We start from the raw sequence: 19,139 nt of genomic DNA on the forward strand, positions 1-19,139 counted from the left end.
TGACCATGCACAAGATTCTTAGAGTGGGATATTGGTGGTCTACATTATCCAAGCATGTAGCTAAGGCAGTAAGAAAATGTGATGTTTGCCAAAGGTTTTAAAGCAAGTTGAAGTTTGCAATAGCTCACCCTTTTGTATCTGTGACAATTGAAGCTCCTTTTTCAGGCGTGGGGTAGTGATTTCATGGTAGAAATCCAAGAGAGATCAAGCAAAGGGTATGAATAGATTATGGTGGCTATAGACTAGTTCACCAAATGGATTGAGGCTATTCCAACCCATAATGCACATAGTAAGATCCTATCACACAAGCAAACCATGAAGTATTTATTTGAGAAGAGGGTGCTTCAAAGAAATTTTCATGTTGGCGACATGGTCCTCATGTTGAATGCAAGATCAAAGGATCAGGGAATACATGGGAAGTTTGATCCATTGTGGCTTGGGCTATATGAAATTGCAGAGGATTGTTGTTACAATGTATACCACCTCAAGGATTTAACGGGTGATTAGATGGAGTTGTCAATTCATGGCCAACATCTTTAACATTACTTCTTTTAAGTAATGTGTTCTACCCTATAAATATTATGTTGTGCATGTTAACCCCTATAGTTATGATGAAGTGTATTGTACCAATCCCCTTCTTGTCATCTTTTTTTGTGGTTTGCTCTCAAAGATAGTTGGATTCTTGATGTGCCTACAAGAAGCACACATTCCCATCTAGAGCCAATGTTGGCACTCAATTTGACAATGCAAAAATTTGCTAGAATCTTAACCCCCTTATGCATTAGGCCTCATTTTTCCCATCACATATACCTATCTAAGAAATATTTCAATGGGTCTCCGTTGGTCAAAATTCCCTAATTGTTGACCTTTCTTATCCCCCATGTTCATAGCAGATGTTGAAAGTTGCAAAAAATCTAAAAAGTTCTATCTAGGAAGGTTTTGGTCATTTTCCTTGGTTTTTATAGTGTTGTGGAGTTTCAACGGACTACCAAACTTCTTTTTATTGTCGACCTCATGTTCTACTTGCCTATCATGGTCTATCAAGTCTCTTCTTTCCTTTGTTTCCTTCATTCCATCAGTTTGTAGGTTTTCCATGAACGTATGGACTTCAACAACCTTGTTCTCCCCTCCTGTCGTCTTTTGCATCTCCACAATCTTCCTTCCTCTTGCTTCTTTCCATTTTGCTTTGCTTAGTTGCAAAGTTCACTCAAACTTCTTCCATTTCCTTTCCATGTCCCAACCTCTCATCCTCTTTTGTATCCTAGTATTCTCCCATTCCCAACTTCGAATCAAGTTTCATGTGCTTTGTAGACTTGCAAGGTTCATCCAAACTTCTTCTATTCCCTTCTTTCCCTTCTTCCTCCTAACCCATAGTCCTTCCCTGCTACCAATTCCGACAACTCTTCATCCCTTCCCTATTTCCCTATTGCTGACTTGCGTAGGTCCTTTGGACTCCTTTCAGTCCTTTTCCATCTCCGAAATCTCCCAACCTATTGACCTCCTAACCACCAATTCTATCCCACCTTTCATCCTTGTTCTTTGTTTCCCCTTTACCAACTTGTAGAGTTCTGGCAAACATCTTCCCTCATCTATTTACACTTTGACACATCTCTACCCCCTGTGTTATTTGCTCCATTGGCCTTGATAAGCAGATTTTGCATGGTGATACATATTCCACTATTGGTGCAAAATTATCTCTCAATGCTCTGATTCATGAGAAACCTCCTGTTTTATGTGATGAGAATGGAAAGATATGCAATCCAAGTGATTGTTCGAGATTCCCTATGGAGCAAGAAAGTGAATTTCACATTGATGGCATTGTGAGGTATGCATATCATTTTTGTTTTAACCCACATACAAATGATTTGACCATGCTCCTGATGACACATAAGAGTGGGATAGATAAGGGGTTACATGGATCACATTGATATGAGGTGCTCCCTTCTATAGAAGAAGAATCCAAATCTTGCATGTCTCTTAGTTTGTTTCTACAAGTTAGATATTATGTTGGGTAAATGGAAAAGGGAATAGAGAGAGACTTGGCATATTGGTTCTCTAGCTATAATCAGAGTGGTGCAACAAAAGCCATCAGGTATTGAAAATGGCAAACTCTCAATTTGGCTTTCGGATCCATGGATTTATATGATTGGTGGATTGCTTCACAATGCAACAGAGATTGAAATAATCACGAGGCTTCGTTGTATTACATTAGTGCAGCAAAGATTTGGTGGAGCATTCTACAGCTTCATTTGGAATCCTGGTATTGGAATATAGGTTCAAATTGCTTGGGGACAAGCAATATTTGGGAAGATTGTAATTGAAGGGTACACAATATACTTGGGGGGGGCGAATCAAAATGTGCAATTTTTACTCATTTTTTCCATAAATAAATTCATGTAAATACCAAATCTATCTATCAATGATGCAACACTTAGAACATGTAAATCAACACACATCCACACAAAGAACACTAGATATACATGGAAAACCCAGGATGAGACAAAGCACGGTGAGAAAAGCTACTTGGATCTACTACCCAAATCCAACCTCACAAATAAAAAGTCATTTATGTAAATTTGTAGGCACCAACCTGTTGACGTGTCTAAAGTCCCATCGTTGCAACTCTATCCGGCCAACGCAGAATAGAATGTTCTTGCCGAGTATCCTATCCTCTCTTGTATAAGGAAGCCCTAATGTTGTTTGGTTTGATCATGTGGGGACAACCTCAAGGTTCTAAAAGTCAATTCTTGACTGCGGGATAACTCAACGGTCGATGTGTTTTGCTATGAGCACAAGGGGTTTTACGTTTTACAACAAGCTAGTCAAAATCTGATTCTCGAACTGTGAAATAAAAGCAAAAGAGAAGGGATAGGAGACCTAAAATTAACAAGGTTAGTGTGCAGGTAGACGGATTCAACATAACCAATCCTTGTTTGGCCAGAATGGCTCACAACCTCGCAGGAACGATGCAATCTTCAAGGGGACTTGGAAGATTTTCAGACTGTAGGAGAATGGCTAAGCACCCAATTCTAGTGCAGCTCAGACGGACACCTACAATTGAACTAAGCACGATTTAAAGGCTTGGGCTAACCATACACAAGGACACACAATCAGTATAACCTCAATGGTATGAGCCCGAATCCATCAAATACCTGCACACCAAAAAAGAAAGATCTATCTAAACTGCTGAAAAAAAACCATGCAAACAGAAGAAAACCAAGATAACAAACACCAAATCAATGTTCATATATTGATTTTGACTGCCATTACAACAATCTTTTGTAGTATTTCTATGCTATTCCTAAAATCTAACTTTCTACAAAACTCTAACCTATTTAACTATCTAAAAATCTAACCATCTAACAGTCTAATTAGAGTCTAACCCTTTACAAAAGAAAGGCCTCTGCCTTTTATAGATTTTACAATTCGAACCGGTGGCCAGGATGGACTACATCCAAGGGCCTTGGTCTGCCCTCTAGAAGCTGACAGCTTTAACCCATGCCCGCTCAATTTTCAGTTATCTACCCAACCACTATCTCAACTGCCTATCACTATTTGGCTTTAATTTAGGTCTATCTGGTAGTTGAACATAACTGACCTGTGTCCCACTATTTTAAAATATCTTAAGTGGGATCCACAGGCAACTCTTTACAATAAAACAGTTTCAATCTCTTAAACCAAATTTCTGGAATTTCTTCCAGCAGTGTATCCTTCTAGGAATGCGCATACTTGTTGCATTCTGAATGTTCTTCAGTCTTTGGTCTCAGTGGTGGACTTCAATTTGGGGTCCAGCTGCACGCTTCCCTATGCTTGGTTCCGATCTCGCACTCTTCCATCTTCTTCTCCAGCTTCCAGTGCCTTGTCATGTCCCCTTTCTAGAGTGGACATCGGAGACGGAGGAGTTGGCCTATCATTGGAGTCTCGTAGGCTAGCAGAGGTTGATTGGGACTCATTCAGTGCATATAGTGATTGGATTTTGGCTTTACAGGCAGTTTGGAGCCAGTTTGGAGCAGTTCCTAGATTTTAGGGGGTATCCCTAAATTTTAGGAGGTCGTGACAGTTGCCAGTCGTGAGGTTATTCATGACCTTTTAGATGGTTTCAGTTTCAAAGAGATTGGGCTTGTTTCCTAAATTTTAGGAACATCCCTAGATTTTAGGGATGAGACTACCAGTGAATCCTTGATTTCCGACTTCAGTCACAGACAGGTGACAGGATGATTTTAGGGTTTGTAATGTCAGTTGGGCATTTTGTGGCTATTTGGGTTATATTTTTAATATTTCCTAAGTTAGCGTTTAATAATTAAATAAGGCTAAGTTGTTAGCCATTTTGGAGTAATAAGGGGATTTTTGGTCTCATTTGGATGCGCATCCTATTGTGTGATAGCTCGTTGGAAAGATCTTGAAATTCTTTAAATCTTTCTCTTTGGTTTCAGGGCAATTCAGTGAGCGGATTTCTGTCTATGGGGAAAAAGGTCATTTTCTAGTAACATGACCACTTTAAAATAAGAAATTATAACATTTCCACTAGACCACGCCACTTGGAGACAATTAGGGTTCGATTTGCAATTGAGAGGGGTTATAAGGGGATAGGAGCTTCATTCTATGATTATCTTTTACACATTTTACATCTTAGATTTGAGATTTGGCTCTGGAAGAGCTTTTCAGCATCTGGGACGCCAACCCCAATGCCTTGCCTGTTTGGGACGTAGCCCCCAATACAATGGTTTGGATTTGTTTGCAGCTATTAGCATCTTGGAGATTGTACGGCATTCTTTCTGGAGGTTCAGCAATTCTGATAGAGTTCAGCGTGAGCTTTGGGGTTTCTAACCAGTTGGGTGTACTTGGCAGCCGTACGGCTGTACCTGGCAGCCACTTTCCTTCCCACGTGCAGCACTTGGAGGGCTGGAATCTTGCCACAACTTCATTCCTAGTTATGTTACTCTTTCAGCATCCAGGTTGGAATAATTCCTGATTGTAATCTTCCTGAAATTATTGGAAATCTTCATCTGGTCAAATATTTGATTTATATTCAGAAATCTGCCTTGAATCGAATTTGTTTTGGCTGTATATGAACTTCATTTTCAGTACTTTGTTCACGTACTTGTACTTCATTATTTACTTGTTGAAAAATCATCAAAATACAAAAAGAATTCAACCCTTCTGCAACTTCTGTCTATTTCTGAAAGAAAATATTAATAAGCAGGAAAAATCAATTTAAATAAATAAAAATTACAGCAGATTGGTAAAAGAGATCCATCAGGGATCTTTCAGTGGTATCAGAGCTTTGATCTTGCCAGCCTGTTGGGTGAAGATCAAGAGTTCTAATTCAGATTTGAGTTTAGTTTGGTTGAAAATCAAATTGGACATCATGACAGGGTTGTTTAGAAATAAACAAGCAGGAAAAGAATTTGAACAAACACCTTCAAGGAGTTCCAGACAGTCTAAGGGTACAACTCCTTCAACAAGTACAAGGAGAAGGTCTCCTGCCAAGACATTCAATGATATAGTTATGAACAACTATGATAAGTATTGCTCTCTTCCTAAAAAGATACGTGACCACCTTTCCTTCACACAATTCATAGGTGTACCAGTTGAAGATGACTTGATGTTTTCAAGTCCACGTCATCAACCAAGAACAAAACAAGAGTCAATTGAGAGCAAGGGAAGCAAAGGAAGAGGAGCAGATATGATGTTTACCAGTGAGATTGGTAGGAAACTATTTGAAGATTTTGAGAGACATGTAGATCCAATTGGTGCCTCTTTGGTTGGTTACAACGCTGTCCCATCATTTTTGGTGGAAGATGTGAAGGAAGAGTTTGTAACTTCAAGCAATACACAAGACATTCATGAGAGGTTTGATGAGTTTTCAGATTGCCCAAAGACTGATTTTGAATCAGCAATTGATGAAGAACATGAGGTTGAAATGGACAGCGTAAGTTTGGATTCATTTGTCACACTACTTCCTCTTCTCAATTGGGAAGACCATGAGGAAAGTCGAAATTTAATGGTGTGTAGTGAATCCAAAGATTTGTCACCACAGTATGATCATAATTCTGAAGTCCATAACAGCAGTGACATAACTTATCTCCCTCAAGATATGACAGCCTTTGGTCATGAAGAGAATAGAGATTTGCATTCTACATTTGCGGGTGCTTATGGTACAAGCATGGGTTATGCTGATGCAAATAATACAACTCACCATAAGTCTGATTTTGTGTACTTTGGGGCAGCTGATATAAAACATTGCCAAAAGTTGAACGAAGATTGGTTACATAGAGCTGCCCAAGCAAAAACGCTTGCTGCCCAAGCAAGACACCACCTCCAAAGAGTCAAAGAGCGTCACAATCGGTTAGATGATGCAAGGATACAAAGAGAATCATCCATTAGATCTTTATTTCTTCCAAGGGAAGAAAAGGACAGCGAAGATATATTGAATGGAAATAGAAATCAGTTTGATTTTCTGAGTTTGATCAGCAATTTTCCTTCATCTAATGAGTCAAATTTGAAACCTTGCATTGAGAACATTCAAGTTGGGAAGACTAGGTGTGGAGTTTATGAGTTGTTAGGTGGCATTCATAGTGGACCAGCCACTGAAGGTTTATCCATGTTGCAGAACAAAAACATCTACTATTCATTTGTGGACTTGTCACCTCTTTCATATGATAGGGCAGCGATGTACTTATTAATTGGTGACTCAGTTTTCTTAGATGTGATAGTGGCCTATGAAGATCAGCGTGTAAGAGACTATATTTGGTGCATGGCTAAACAATATATTTATTTGGCATCCTCCAATGAAGACATACTAACTTGTGGAGAAATTGGGCAAGTTGCAGCCACTGATCAAAGGTTTTGGAGAGGTTTCCATCACACTTTGCTTGTTGGAAATTGTCTTATTGATGGGTCCATTTCAACATTGAAGATTGGTGGTATTTATGGTTTCACAGTGGCTATAGAGAGACACGGTATCGACGATGCCTCTTACTATCATTGTCTCTTCATGACAGATGGATGTGGATTTAGTTTTATTTGGGATCCAGGTGTTGATTCATTTGATACAGCGTCTTATAGGGATTATAGTATGTTGCTCCAGATATTAAGATTATATGGCACTTATATCAGAGGAGAGCAGCAGGAGCAGTTTATGTCCTACAGGTGGTTTGTGTGGGATCATGGTATAGACATGTGTAGTACCTTCCTTTCGTGGATCCTACATGGGTTGCTTCACTTCAGATGTATAGATGTAGTCGTGGGTGTACAATGGTTGTTGACACTTGGACGGTATGTTCGGAATATCACGAGGATGGAGCTGGAGTTTACCCACTATCCATCTCAGTTTATCGAGCAGAGTGGGACGACAGTTGATCCACAGGTTGATTGTCATCAGCTAGCTGGCGTGGATGAGTTATGTGATGTTACTCCTAGTGAGTACTTTGAGCCAGTTGATGTGGCAATTTCACCTGATTCTCTAGACAGGGTGATTGTTTCATTGCTAGTTGGTGATTACATATTTTTAGATGCCAGCTTGGACAGTGATGATTTTAGTCAGTATTATATATTGTCTAGTGAGTTGGCATTAGATCTTCCGGCACATCAGCAGCAGTGTGTGGCAGTTGTGTGTCACTTGTGTCAGATGGGGTCAGATCACAGAGGGTCTTCCATGGATTGGCATTCATTGGATATTATGACGGATGTTATGCATGTTGGTGATCACAGACACACTAGTGGTCTTGGCATTTATGGATATTTGATCTATGGAGATGATATAGTTTTCCATTGCTCACTTGAGGTATTCAGCGGGAGCTATGCTTCGCTCTGGGACCCAGACAGTGTTGATTTGACAGCACAGGTGCTTCAGCATTTTGAGGAGCCATTCCAAACCGGGGCATTGCATGTTGTTTATATCAGAGATGAGCAGCAGTTACATGCAATGATTTGTTTACATCTTATTTGGGATGGTGGAGGATTGGTGTTTCAGTTGCTTGTGGGCAAGCAACTCCGAGAGGGGAGGCTTGTCATGTCCCCTTTCTAGAGTGGACATCGGAGACGGAGGAGTTGGCCTATCATTGGAGTCTCGTAGGCTAGCAGAGGTTGATTGGGACTCATTCAGTGCATATAGTGATTGGATTTTGGCTTTACAGGCAGTTTGGAGCCAGTTTGGAGCAGTTCCTAGATTTTAGGGGGTATCCCTAAATTTTAGGAGGTCGTGACAGTTGCCAGTCGTGAGGTTATTCATGACCTTTTAGATGGTTTCAGTTTCAAAGAGATTGGGCTTGTTTCCTAAATTTTAGGAACATCCCTAGATTTTAGGGATGAGACTACCAGTGAATCCTTGATTTCCGACTTCAGTCACAGACAGGTGACAGGATGATTTTAGGGTTTGTAATGTCAGTTGGGCATTTTGTGGCTATTTGGGTTATATTTTTAATATTTCCTAAGTTAGCATTTAATAATTAAATAAGGCTAAGTTGTTAGCCATTTTGGAGTAATAAGGGGATTTTTGGTCTCATCTGGATGCGCATCCTATTGTGTGATAGCTCGTTGGAAAGATCTTGAAATTCTTTAAATCTTTCTCTTTGGTTTCAGGGCAATTCAGTGAGCGGATTTCTGTCTATGGGGAAAAAGGTCATTTTCTAGTAACATGACCACTTTAAAATAAGAAATTATAACATTTCCACTAGACCACGCCACTTGGAGACAATTAGGGTTCGATTTGCAATTGAGAGGGGTTATAAGGGGATAGGAGCTTCATTCTATGATTATCTTTTACACATTTTACATCTTGGATTTGAGATTTGGCTCTGGAAGAGCTTTTCAGCATCTGGGACGCCAACCCCAATGCCTTGCCTGTTTGGGACGTAGCCCCCAATACAGTGGTTTGGATTTGTTTGCAGCTATTAGCATCTTGGAGATTGTACGGCATTCTTTCTGGAGGTTCAACAATTCTGATAGAGTTCAGCGTGAGCTTTGGGGTTTCTAACCAGTTGGGTGTACTTGGCAGCCGTACGGCTGTACCTGGCAGCCACTTTCCTTCCCACGTGCAGCACTTGGAGGGCTGGAATCTTGCCACAACTTCATTCCTAGTTATGTTACTCTTTCAGCATCCAGGTTGGAATAATTCCTGATTGTAATCTTCCTGAAATTATTGGAAATCTTCATCTGGTCAAATATTTGATTTATATTCAGAAATCTGCCTTGAATCGAATTTGTTTTGGCTGTATATGAACTTCATTTTCAGTACTTTGTTCACGTACTTGTACTTCATTATTTACTTGTTGAAAAATCATCAAAATACAAAAAGAATTCAACCCTTCTGCAACTTCTGTCTATTTCTGAAAGAAAATATTAATAAGCAGGAAAAATCAATTTAAATAAATAAAAATTACAGCAGATTGGTAAAAGAGATCCATCAGGGATCTTTCATGCCTGGCTTTGTCTTGTGTTAAGTCGTCACTTTAGCTCCTCCTGATGTCGTTTTCTTGTGAACAATCAATTTCACCTTTAATCAATCAATTTGAAAAATTAATTAAATTAATTTGACAAATATTAAATTTCATTTAACGTCTGGGTTTGTCTCAATGGAGTTCAGGCTTGAGAAGCTCTTTGTGAGATGTATCTTTTAAATGTCTCTCCTTTGTCACGCATTTGGAAACTTTGGCCAATTCACCTAGCTTTTTAAAAATTCGAATATTTTTGCCTAATTGCTAGTGATTTCGGCTTTCATTAGTGAAAATGCGCGAATTTGAAAGTTTTCGGCCTTCTTTGTGCGAATTCGCACTAAGAGAGTTTTTCGGCATAAAACACTCCTCTGCACGAATTTAATTTTTTAGTGTTTTCATCCTTTAAGGTCATATATGCGATTTTGGTTTAGCCTCTTCACTTAATTACAAAGTTCGCCTTTTGTCTAATAATAAAATTTGAGCATTTTATGAAAAATGGGCGAATTTGAAAGTTTTTCAAATTTCCAAACGCCCAAGCATTTGTTAAAAATCGGCTATTTTCATTAAAATGCAATTTTGTGCTCTGTGCAAACCTTGAGAAAAGGCCAGTTTTGGGGATTTGTTTGAAATTTCGGGCTACCAATATGCGATTTCACTTTACCAATTTTAATGCCCGATATTATTGAATAAATTTCGTGCCTTCGATAGAAAATGCACGAATTTTGTGTTATTTCGCAAACCAAACTCGGGTTTTAGGGATGAAATTCGCGATTTAGGTTTTCTCATTCCCAAACTCGTGATTTCAAATCCCTTCACGATTTTATTTCTTGCTAACAAAAGGTCGAAATTTGAGGGAGAAAATGCCAAACTTCAGGCATCTAGAAGGGGATGTGCGATTTCAGTTTGAGTTTTTGACTTGCGATTTTCACAGATTTTCGGCTTGTTTAGCAATTTTGTGAACTTCGGCCAAATGGATTACTTTGCGAACTTGAAACTTGCTCCTTTTCCTTTTTCGCCTTATGGATTTATTTTGTGCGAACTAGAGATTGTTATGATTTTCGGCTCATAAAGCCATTTTTCGTGAGTTTCCCTCTGTTATTTTCGGCTAGATGAGCTTCAATGTGTGATTTTGGGATGAAATGAAGATTTTCGGGCAAATAGAGTGTTTTGGACGATTTCTTGAGGTTTGGAGTTTTCGGCTAATGAGGGGAAATCACGCGATTTTCACCTTCTATTTCATTTTCGGCCTTTTAGGTGAATTTGTGAGCCTTTGAACTCTTTGAAGCTTTTCCATTACCAGCACATGATCTTCCCCTCTTTATGAATTTTGGCTTACCTGGCGAAGTAATGCGATTTTATATTTGATCCATTTTCGGCCAAAAGACCTCTTTCGCGATTTTATAAACACTCTCTTACTTCTCGGCCCATAAGCTTGCTTGTGGTTTTCGGCCTTAGAGGCCATTTTGTGAATTTCGGCCTAAATGAAGACTTTGGCCTCTGAAGCAAAATTGCGAACTCAGACTCTTGTGGCCTTTGAAGGCTTGATGATTAAAATGAATTCGGCCTATGACTTCGAGCTATCTGACTCAAAATGTCTCTCTCCATTACATCGGCACCTCACAAAACTCACAAAAATGCCGAGTTTCTCCAATTTTGGATTTACTCCCTTCAAAATGAGAATCTTGGCACTTACAAGTGTTCTAAAAGAAAACGTTCAAACTTCAAGGTGTACATAACCCACACTCGACGCATTACTGGCCATGGAAGGCTTTGACAAGCCCAACCATTATGACTTTTCTCTCTATTTCACCAAGGCAATGGGGCTCCCCGAAGCAGGGGTGTGTGTGTGAGCACAACACAACCTAGTAGAGACACCAATCCCCTTGAAGAACAGTGAGCACCAACCCACTTAGAGACACAAATCTCAAATGCCTAGGTCTGAGTAGCAACTCAGGAGCTAGGACCTCAATCTCAATAATATGAAAGATATACAGTTAGGACCTTCAAAGTACAACTTGCCTCTGATCCAATCAGCTTCAACATTCACTCTTCATGATCTTATGATGTTCTGATAATGGCGCACTTGAAATAAGAACTCTCCCTCTGATTCATTCTTCAACTCACCTATTATGTACTTGTACCTCAAAAGTACATTACCACGTTTCAACACACGAATTAATGACTCTAGGACACTCATATATATGAGTTCCAATTACAATTACAAACACAAGTTGGCCACATACAAAGTTAAGCAATTTACAAGTCAAACATATAGTTTACTTCATCAAACGTGTAGTAGGCTAGGTCCTAATTAGCCAATGCACAAACTAATGTAGAAAATCTCATCACACACATCACGAAGTAGCTTAATAAGGTCCAAAATGTTATCCTTGCATAATCATCGGCAGACGCACACACTACATTCTTTCCACAGGTTGGCCACATCAAACATGCAATAGGTTTGACCCAAAAACTTACACGCGGCTCCTCATAAAGAAACTTCTCATGTGGATCAAGCCGAGGATCAAACTGATCATAGGGAGCATCCATCCTTTATTTTCACCATCCCACACTCAAATCAACTATCACATCATTCTGGAACACAAACCAGGTTTGTTGTAGTAACAAACTAGTGAGCAAACATTGTCTTTCGCCATACCAGGAATCCGGAAACACGGGATACGATAATGCTTATGTAGGCATACTCACCATTCAAACTACAGGTCATTACACATAAGCATTAGGGGATACAAACCTCTACAAGTTGTCAGAACAAGCTCACTAGCTGGGAAACAATATCAAATAATCTAGAACAAACTTCTAGACCACTTCCATCAATTTGAGGAGATGCACCATGATAACACACATGTTTCAGCCAATTCTATAGTCATATCAATCAATGGGACTGCATAAGACTATCACAACTCAAAATGCATTGACATGACAATGACAGTAACGCAATTAACTATCAGAAGTAGACAACAAGGCTGCAACATCCTCCTCAATGACAACTTCTGCCTCACACTTAGACATCAATGACAACTTCTGTTCAACAATAATGTCCCTTCCGCTAAGTATCCAAAAGTGTACCTTTTCGCCTATTTAATTCTTGTAGGCTAATTTTGGACTTTATTAGGGAATAATGAATTAAATTTTAAATAGTCCTAACCAAAGATGTAAATATCTTAAATAAATCTTTTGGCCGAAATTTTTTTTAAAATCAGGAATCAGCAAAAAATCGGGAAAAAATCGGCAATAAATCGGCAAAATTATCGAACATTTGAAAATATATAATTTATTAAAATATTCTTTAAAACACACTCATATACATTAAATTTATAGAACAATTACCATAATCAACAACTTATAATGTATAATTTAAAAATTGAGACCTTACGACTTAGAATTTTTTTTAATTCATTTCCAAGTCTGGAACTTACGACTTATAATTTTTTTTAATTCATTTGTCACTATTGACTATCAGGTCTGGGTCTTACGACCTCCATGCTTTGTGAGTAATAAATATGATAGACAAATTCTACTCTTACCTATCCTGTCGACTCCTGATTCAGCCCACAAATTCCTTGTTTCCTTCTGCCGTCGCGTGAAGAGTCACACGCAGTTTTAAAAAAATCGCAAATATTATCAGACGTAAAAAACTAAAGTTGCTTTTTTAGGTTTTATGTAACTTAAAACCAAATCTCTTTTAAAAACGCGATTTTTTTTGCATGGTTCGCGATTCTCACGCGATTTAAATGCTTAAAAAGGTTGCGATTTTTTAAAGGAATCACAACCTTTTTAAGCGATTAAATCGTTTACCCTTATGAATCGCCAAAAATCACAATTTAAACGATTTTATCGCGATTTTTTCATCACTGGTCCTAACCTTCTCAGAACTATCTATATTTGATTAATGAAAAGCTGAACCTTGACTTTTTTAATAGAGTGACTTTATTTTATGTCAATGGAAAATTAATAAAGTAGATCATGAACGGGAATATAAAATAAAAGAAAAGAAAATTAAGTAATTCTCTCAAAGATGAGATATAAAAGAGTTGAGAGCCAAAAAGCAATTCATTCTCGACTTGTTATTTTTTGGAGAGTTTCTTTGAGAGATTGTGCTTTTGGTTCAGAAAACCCTATGACAAAAACCCTTGGGTTCTTGGTTGATTCGATGAAAACCCATTTCAACCAACCTTGGTGGCTTCGCACAAGATTCACACATGCATCTATTTGATTGGATTTCTATGTCTTGGGTGTGAAAAAGATATATCTTCTCTGAAAGTTGAAGTTTTGATAATTTCCAGAGATTTGCAGGCATATGGAAAATTATTGTTCTCTCTAATTTGGATAAAGATTTATTTTTTTTGTTTGCAACTCAGAAGTCAATCATGATGAGTGCCAGGAGAAGCATTTGGAATGTCATGGAATGAAGATGTATTGCTGGGTGAAAGTATTGACATTGTTGGGCATCTAAATGTGAGTTGCCATCATGTGGAACACTAAGACATATTAAGGGTGATTGTAGCAGTATTTGGGGTGATTTTTCATTCATTTTGCTGGTCAACCATTATTCCCCATTGATGTGAGGATCGGAACAGGATGTTTGGTGATTGAATGAGTTTATTAGCTGGCCATTTGACACATCAGCACTAAGGCATAGAGTTGCTACATGTAAGAGCCCTTTTGCTGGCCACAAACCTTCTTCAAGAGTGGCATAAGGATTTTCCGAGCTGCTGCAACCTTTGGGTTGGTCGTGGGATCCTTGTGAGCAGGTTGCACAGCCTTATTGGAAGGTCACTGGCAGATTGGAGGTAGTGGCATGGACTTTGGAGGGACTTTCTAAATTCTTGAGTTTGGTGGACTCATAAATAACATGCTGTTTGATGTACGAATCTGCTAAGAGGTCAGAAAATAATATATCTTTGTATTTCCGTGTCTGACCAGCAAGCTGTTAACTCCTCCATTTAATTATTGCAAACACCTTGAATGTACGCCAAATGTTTGTTGAAATTCCACTCATATTCGGCCGGTGATCTCCCAGAGGTGTTCCCTTCAGCAGCGATGTTCCTTTCAGCAAAGGTGTTCCACCTCCCCTTCCAGGAAGCGCCAGAAGCATTCTGGGCCTCTCACAGGCTCTACGGGTTACCCTTCTATTTTGAGTTTCTTCTCTGCGGTGCAGGCTTTGTAGCAGTGGTAGAGGGCTTGGGGGGTCCTGTGCAGGACTCCCCTCCCCTCTTTCCTCTCTCTTTCCCCACTGTCACTTGTTTCTCTTTTTTTCATTGGTTCTTGTTGTTTCGTTGTCGATTTTTTCGGGCACCATTTGGTGTCCCTGCTTTGGGCTGGCCCCCCTTTTTGGCTTTTGGCAGTCCCATAGACCTACTTTGTGGTCTTTTGTTGGACATTAATTAAATTATCTTATCTAAACCAGATCGATAAATTGTTATAACAGATTACAGTAAAATTCCTCCATATGAATCCAATACAATTTGTTTGACGAAATGCTTTTGTACAAAAACACATAAAAGTTGCGATATCTGGGGTATAGAAAATAGACGGGTGCATTAAAGTTTTGGTACATATAATGATACAACAAACCACATTAGTTGTGTCTAAAAAGTACATACAATAATAAATACAAGCATCCTCTCATTGAAGTGTGCACCATCCATTTCTCTTCAAATCCATGCATTCATTCCTCCAACATAAATAACAGAAGAGTTAAGTACTATTCCTATAATCTGAAGTTAAGGCATTATGTGAGGGACAGTTTAATTTTCAAGAAAATTGGAAGAAAAAATATCATTGACAAGAGACCAAAATTTTCTGTTGATTGTACTGATTCCCTGAATTTCATCCTTCTAGTAGAGCAAAATTGATTACGTATCATCATTTTCCATTTCAAAGTCCAGCATTACTGTACTAAGCAGCTGTGTAAGAAATAAAAAAAGCAAATCAGATATCTGAATAACTCATAGTCATTGGAAGTAAACACTTGTCAAGTTTGTAATCAAGTACAATCAATATCCCTTATATTTAATATTATATAGGTAGCACACAGTAGTGAACAAGGCCCAGTGGAGAAAAGGGAGTGCAGAGTTCGTGTCCCTGAATTGTCCCCGTCAGGGGAGAGGTCAAGGATGTTTAAAATAGGTCTCCCAATATTTAAGGTAATGCCTAATCTGGTGGAGAGAGGACAGGGGATGGTTATGTGGAACATGAAAAACTCTTTTGTCTTGTGTGCCATGGTGATGGTAATGCAAGATCAATTGCCATGATAATGACCTAGGTCCAAATCCCATTTACCTTGCTCCTCTACTTATTATGTGGGCTTCACCAAGACAAAGTTGAAAGCACGTCTCACAACTTCTGAAAGAATACATACCATTTGGACTGCTGCTCTTAACCAAAAAATAACCCAAATTTGAAGGTGCATTATGGCACTTATGGAGAAAGACACAGAAAAAAAGTACAACATTAAGGGAAAATATGAAGCCAAATGGCAGAATTGTTCCCCATGGTATGTAGCTGCGTAAACAATACTTTTTAATGTTTAATAGCATAAAGTGAACTCTTAATATATAAAAAAATCAAATTAAGTGAGCCAAACAAATCCAAAATATAAAGAGCAACACAATAAATAGTGAAAAGACTTTAAAACAACTGTGGTATTAGATGCATAAACGGTTTAATTATTATACAGAATCAGAAATATAGACAAAAAGAACAAATAATTAATGTAAAACTGGAAATGGGTGATAGATAACAGACTCAACTACTAAATAGAAGATATAAAATAAAAAGACTAATTGCAAATACAAAATTTAAAACTCTTTTGTTAAATAGTTCCATAAAAAGAGAATCAAGTTGAGGACTCACGCTTCATAAAGGTACTGCCACTCATTGAAAACAAGTATAAGAAAAAGCCCCAAAGGTAATGATAGGGAATTGTTGAGAAGAACCATGGAAAATTCATTCAAGTTTCCAGATTTTGTTACTTGTTTTGCTACATCCATGAGTCTCCGTAACGTAAGCTGAATGGCAATGAAACATAAATAGATTCAACATTAGCATTATTTGAACTTAGTTTTTGTGAACAGAAGAAAGAATAAGAAATATCAGGCATAAATCACAAATAGTTAAAATTCCAGACAAAAAAATGAAAAAAAATTGCATACTGCTCTTTTCTCAAATTAAGAAGAGTTGAAGATATGACCAAAAGTACAATATTACGGTATTTCTCTATGACCAATCCATATTCTGACAGCCAATAAATAGAAATTATTTTTAAAAATCCTTGATGGCAAGCTAGCTATTTCATTATAATTCAACAAAAAGATTTTGTGAGAAGATTTTCACTTGGCAACCTCAAATAATGCAATTTGAGTATGTCTAATGTCAACAAGGAATTAGATATTCAAACACATCAAATTTACAAATTTAAGATAAATAAAAAATGATGACTTGATAAAGGAGAATTCTTTTACGTGTTTCATCCAAAAAGATCTGACAAAATTCCTCAAATATATAATTCTAATTCCATCATTAACATTTTTTGACACTTCCAATTCGTATCCTTCCAAAATGAAACACTCTTTATTTACACAATCAAAACTAAATCTTATCTAAAAATTTGCAACTTCCTATTACAAAGTAGGTAGAACTCTTGCTGAAAAGTAGCTTTGTATCTTCTTCATCAAGGAAAATTAATCACTGCCAACTGAATCGTACGCAGTAGACTCTTGCAGCTGTTCTTGATAATCCAAGATGTAATGTCCCTTTTTGTAAATGCCCTGGTTTTTGCCCTAAATCACAAATCCAAAATGAAACAAGGGCAAACATAGTTAGGGATATAATCTTCATTTAAGAATGAGATGAGATAAGCCTATTTTTCGAAACCCGCAATGAGATTAGACAACAATGTAGATATAACTCATGAAATACATCCAATTCTAGGGTTACGATATGAATATATTGATCTACACAACCAATATAGACAATTACATGGACACTCAACCATAATGAGGGTTGAGTTGGAAGACATGATGAGGTGCCCCAAGTATCCTCTACCCTAGGCCCAACACCAAGACCTTATCCTCTATGGCCTCATGTGGTTCTTAACCGATGGTCCTCAACCATCACCATGAGGTTGCATACCTAGTGAGGACTTTACATTGTTCCCCTCCATCATATCAACCTCTCACCTCTTATGATTGATTCACTTCAACAATTGATCCATGTGGAGATAGTAGGGAAGCTACAATAAGGTGCCTTTGACCCTGATCTAGTCGTCATCATAATACCTTAACGATTTTACTACTTGTATTTGTGAGCCATGGTGGAGAAGAGGGAAAGATTGTGGAGAGTGCCCTAGAAACCATCTCTTCCTAGACCCAAAGATTGTACCCTTTTTACTCCTTTGCCCTCTATGGGCTCATCTTGTCCCACTTCGAGGTGGCATATCTAGAAGAATGCTCATACGTTGTACCCCTCTAGCAATGCTCTCACATCCTCCTTCACCATTGCTTATATATTTATTATATAGTATAAGTAATAAAGAATCAATGTAGGTATTATGACAATAATTGGTTATTGTTGAACCCATTTATCAGATTGATATTAACAGTGTCATTAATAACATTATTTTGTGTTGTATTATTCACATTATTTTATGTTACTTACATTTTATTATATTACATTTCAGTATTGCGTTGCATTGATAATATCTTACTCTATTAGCAATATTATATCAGATTTGGTTAACTATGTAAGTCTCAGAATTTATTAACATCATTATATTATTTTGTTATCTTTATATTATATTACACTAACCATATTAGTATGTAAATATATGACTAAATTAATATATTGTATTCTATTAACAGTGTTAGCAGTGTGTCATATTATGTTAGCAGCATTATATGATGTTAGTAATTGTTGATGTGTCTTTTGTACACAACCAAACATAGAATAAAATACCTAAAGGTACCTTATCCTCTCTTGAACAAAGTTTCCCGACTGCTGAAGATCTCGCCGAAGGATCAGTCAGAGTAACTCCAAGAATCTGATATGTAGGTTCTTTACGTGTGGATAAGCTCTTTGCGGTACGATGTGATTTTGCTAGAATCACAAGGGGACTTACTTTCGACGACCTGAACGTCTGATTTGCTTTGGATATTACTGGAACGTGGAATTTCACTGGCCCTTGATTTTGAAAAAAGAAAGAAAGATAAGGGTTGGAACGGGATCTATTTCTAACACTAAGAACGTAAGAGCAATGAATGACCTTTGATGAAATTCTAACTAAGTCTTGCTTTGACATCCTAGGATCACCTCCACAAGATTAGTATGATCTTCTAAGGAAAGCTTTATGATATTCAGATCACCGCTACAAGCATAGACACCGTCAGGTTGATGCATATCAATGAAGAAGCGATAATTGAAGTTAAGCTTAAGTTGAATGATTCCAGTTGATTACACAAGGCAAGTTTGCAATCAACAAACCGCTAGTAGTATGGATATACAAATTTCACTGTTGATCATACAAATTTCTTCCATTCACCTAATAACATGAAATCAAATTTGAGAAGTATAGAGACCGCAAATTGTTGAATCGACCCATAGAATCCACCATTTCTTCAATGAAGTTTACAAGTCTTTTGCAACAATATCTTGGCAACAATCTTTGCCTTCTCTTTCTAC

General features: G+C 37.8%; 1 protein-coding gene across 4 annotated transcripts in view; it reads right to left on the reverse strand.

Moving 5' to 3' along the window:
• Window positions 1–19,139, reverse strand: part of LOC131038107 (GDP-mannose transporter GONST1) — a 181,203-nt gene that overhangs the window by 66,224 nt on the left and 95,840 nt on the right. For all 4 annotated transcript variants that reach the window (XM_057970416.2, XM_057970417.2, XM_057970418.2 and 1 more), the window contains one exon: window positions 16,317–16,471. In XM_057970416.2, coding sequence (XP_057826399.2) covers window positions 16,317–16,471 — 155 coding nt within the window. The remainder of the gene's footprint in view (window positions 1–16,316; window positions 16,472–19,139) is intronic.

Source organism: Cryptomeria japonica, chromosome 11, assembly GCF_030272615.1.
Source record: "Cryptomeria japonica chromosome 11, Sugi_1.0, whole genome shotgun sequence".
NCBI classification, from domain to species: Eukaryota; Viridiplantae; Streptophyta; class Pinopsida; order Cupressales; family Cupressaceae; genus Cryptomeria; species Cryptomeria japonica.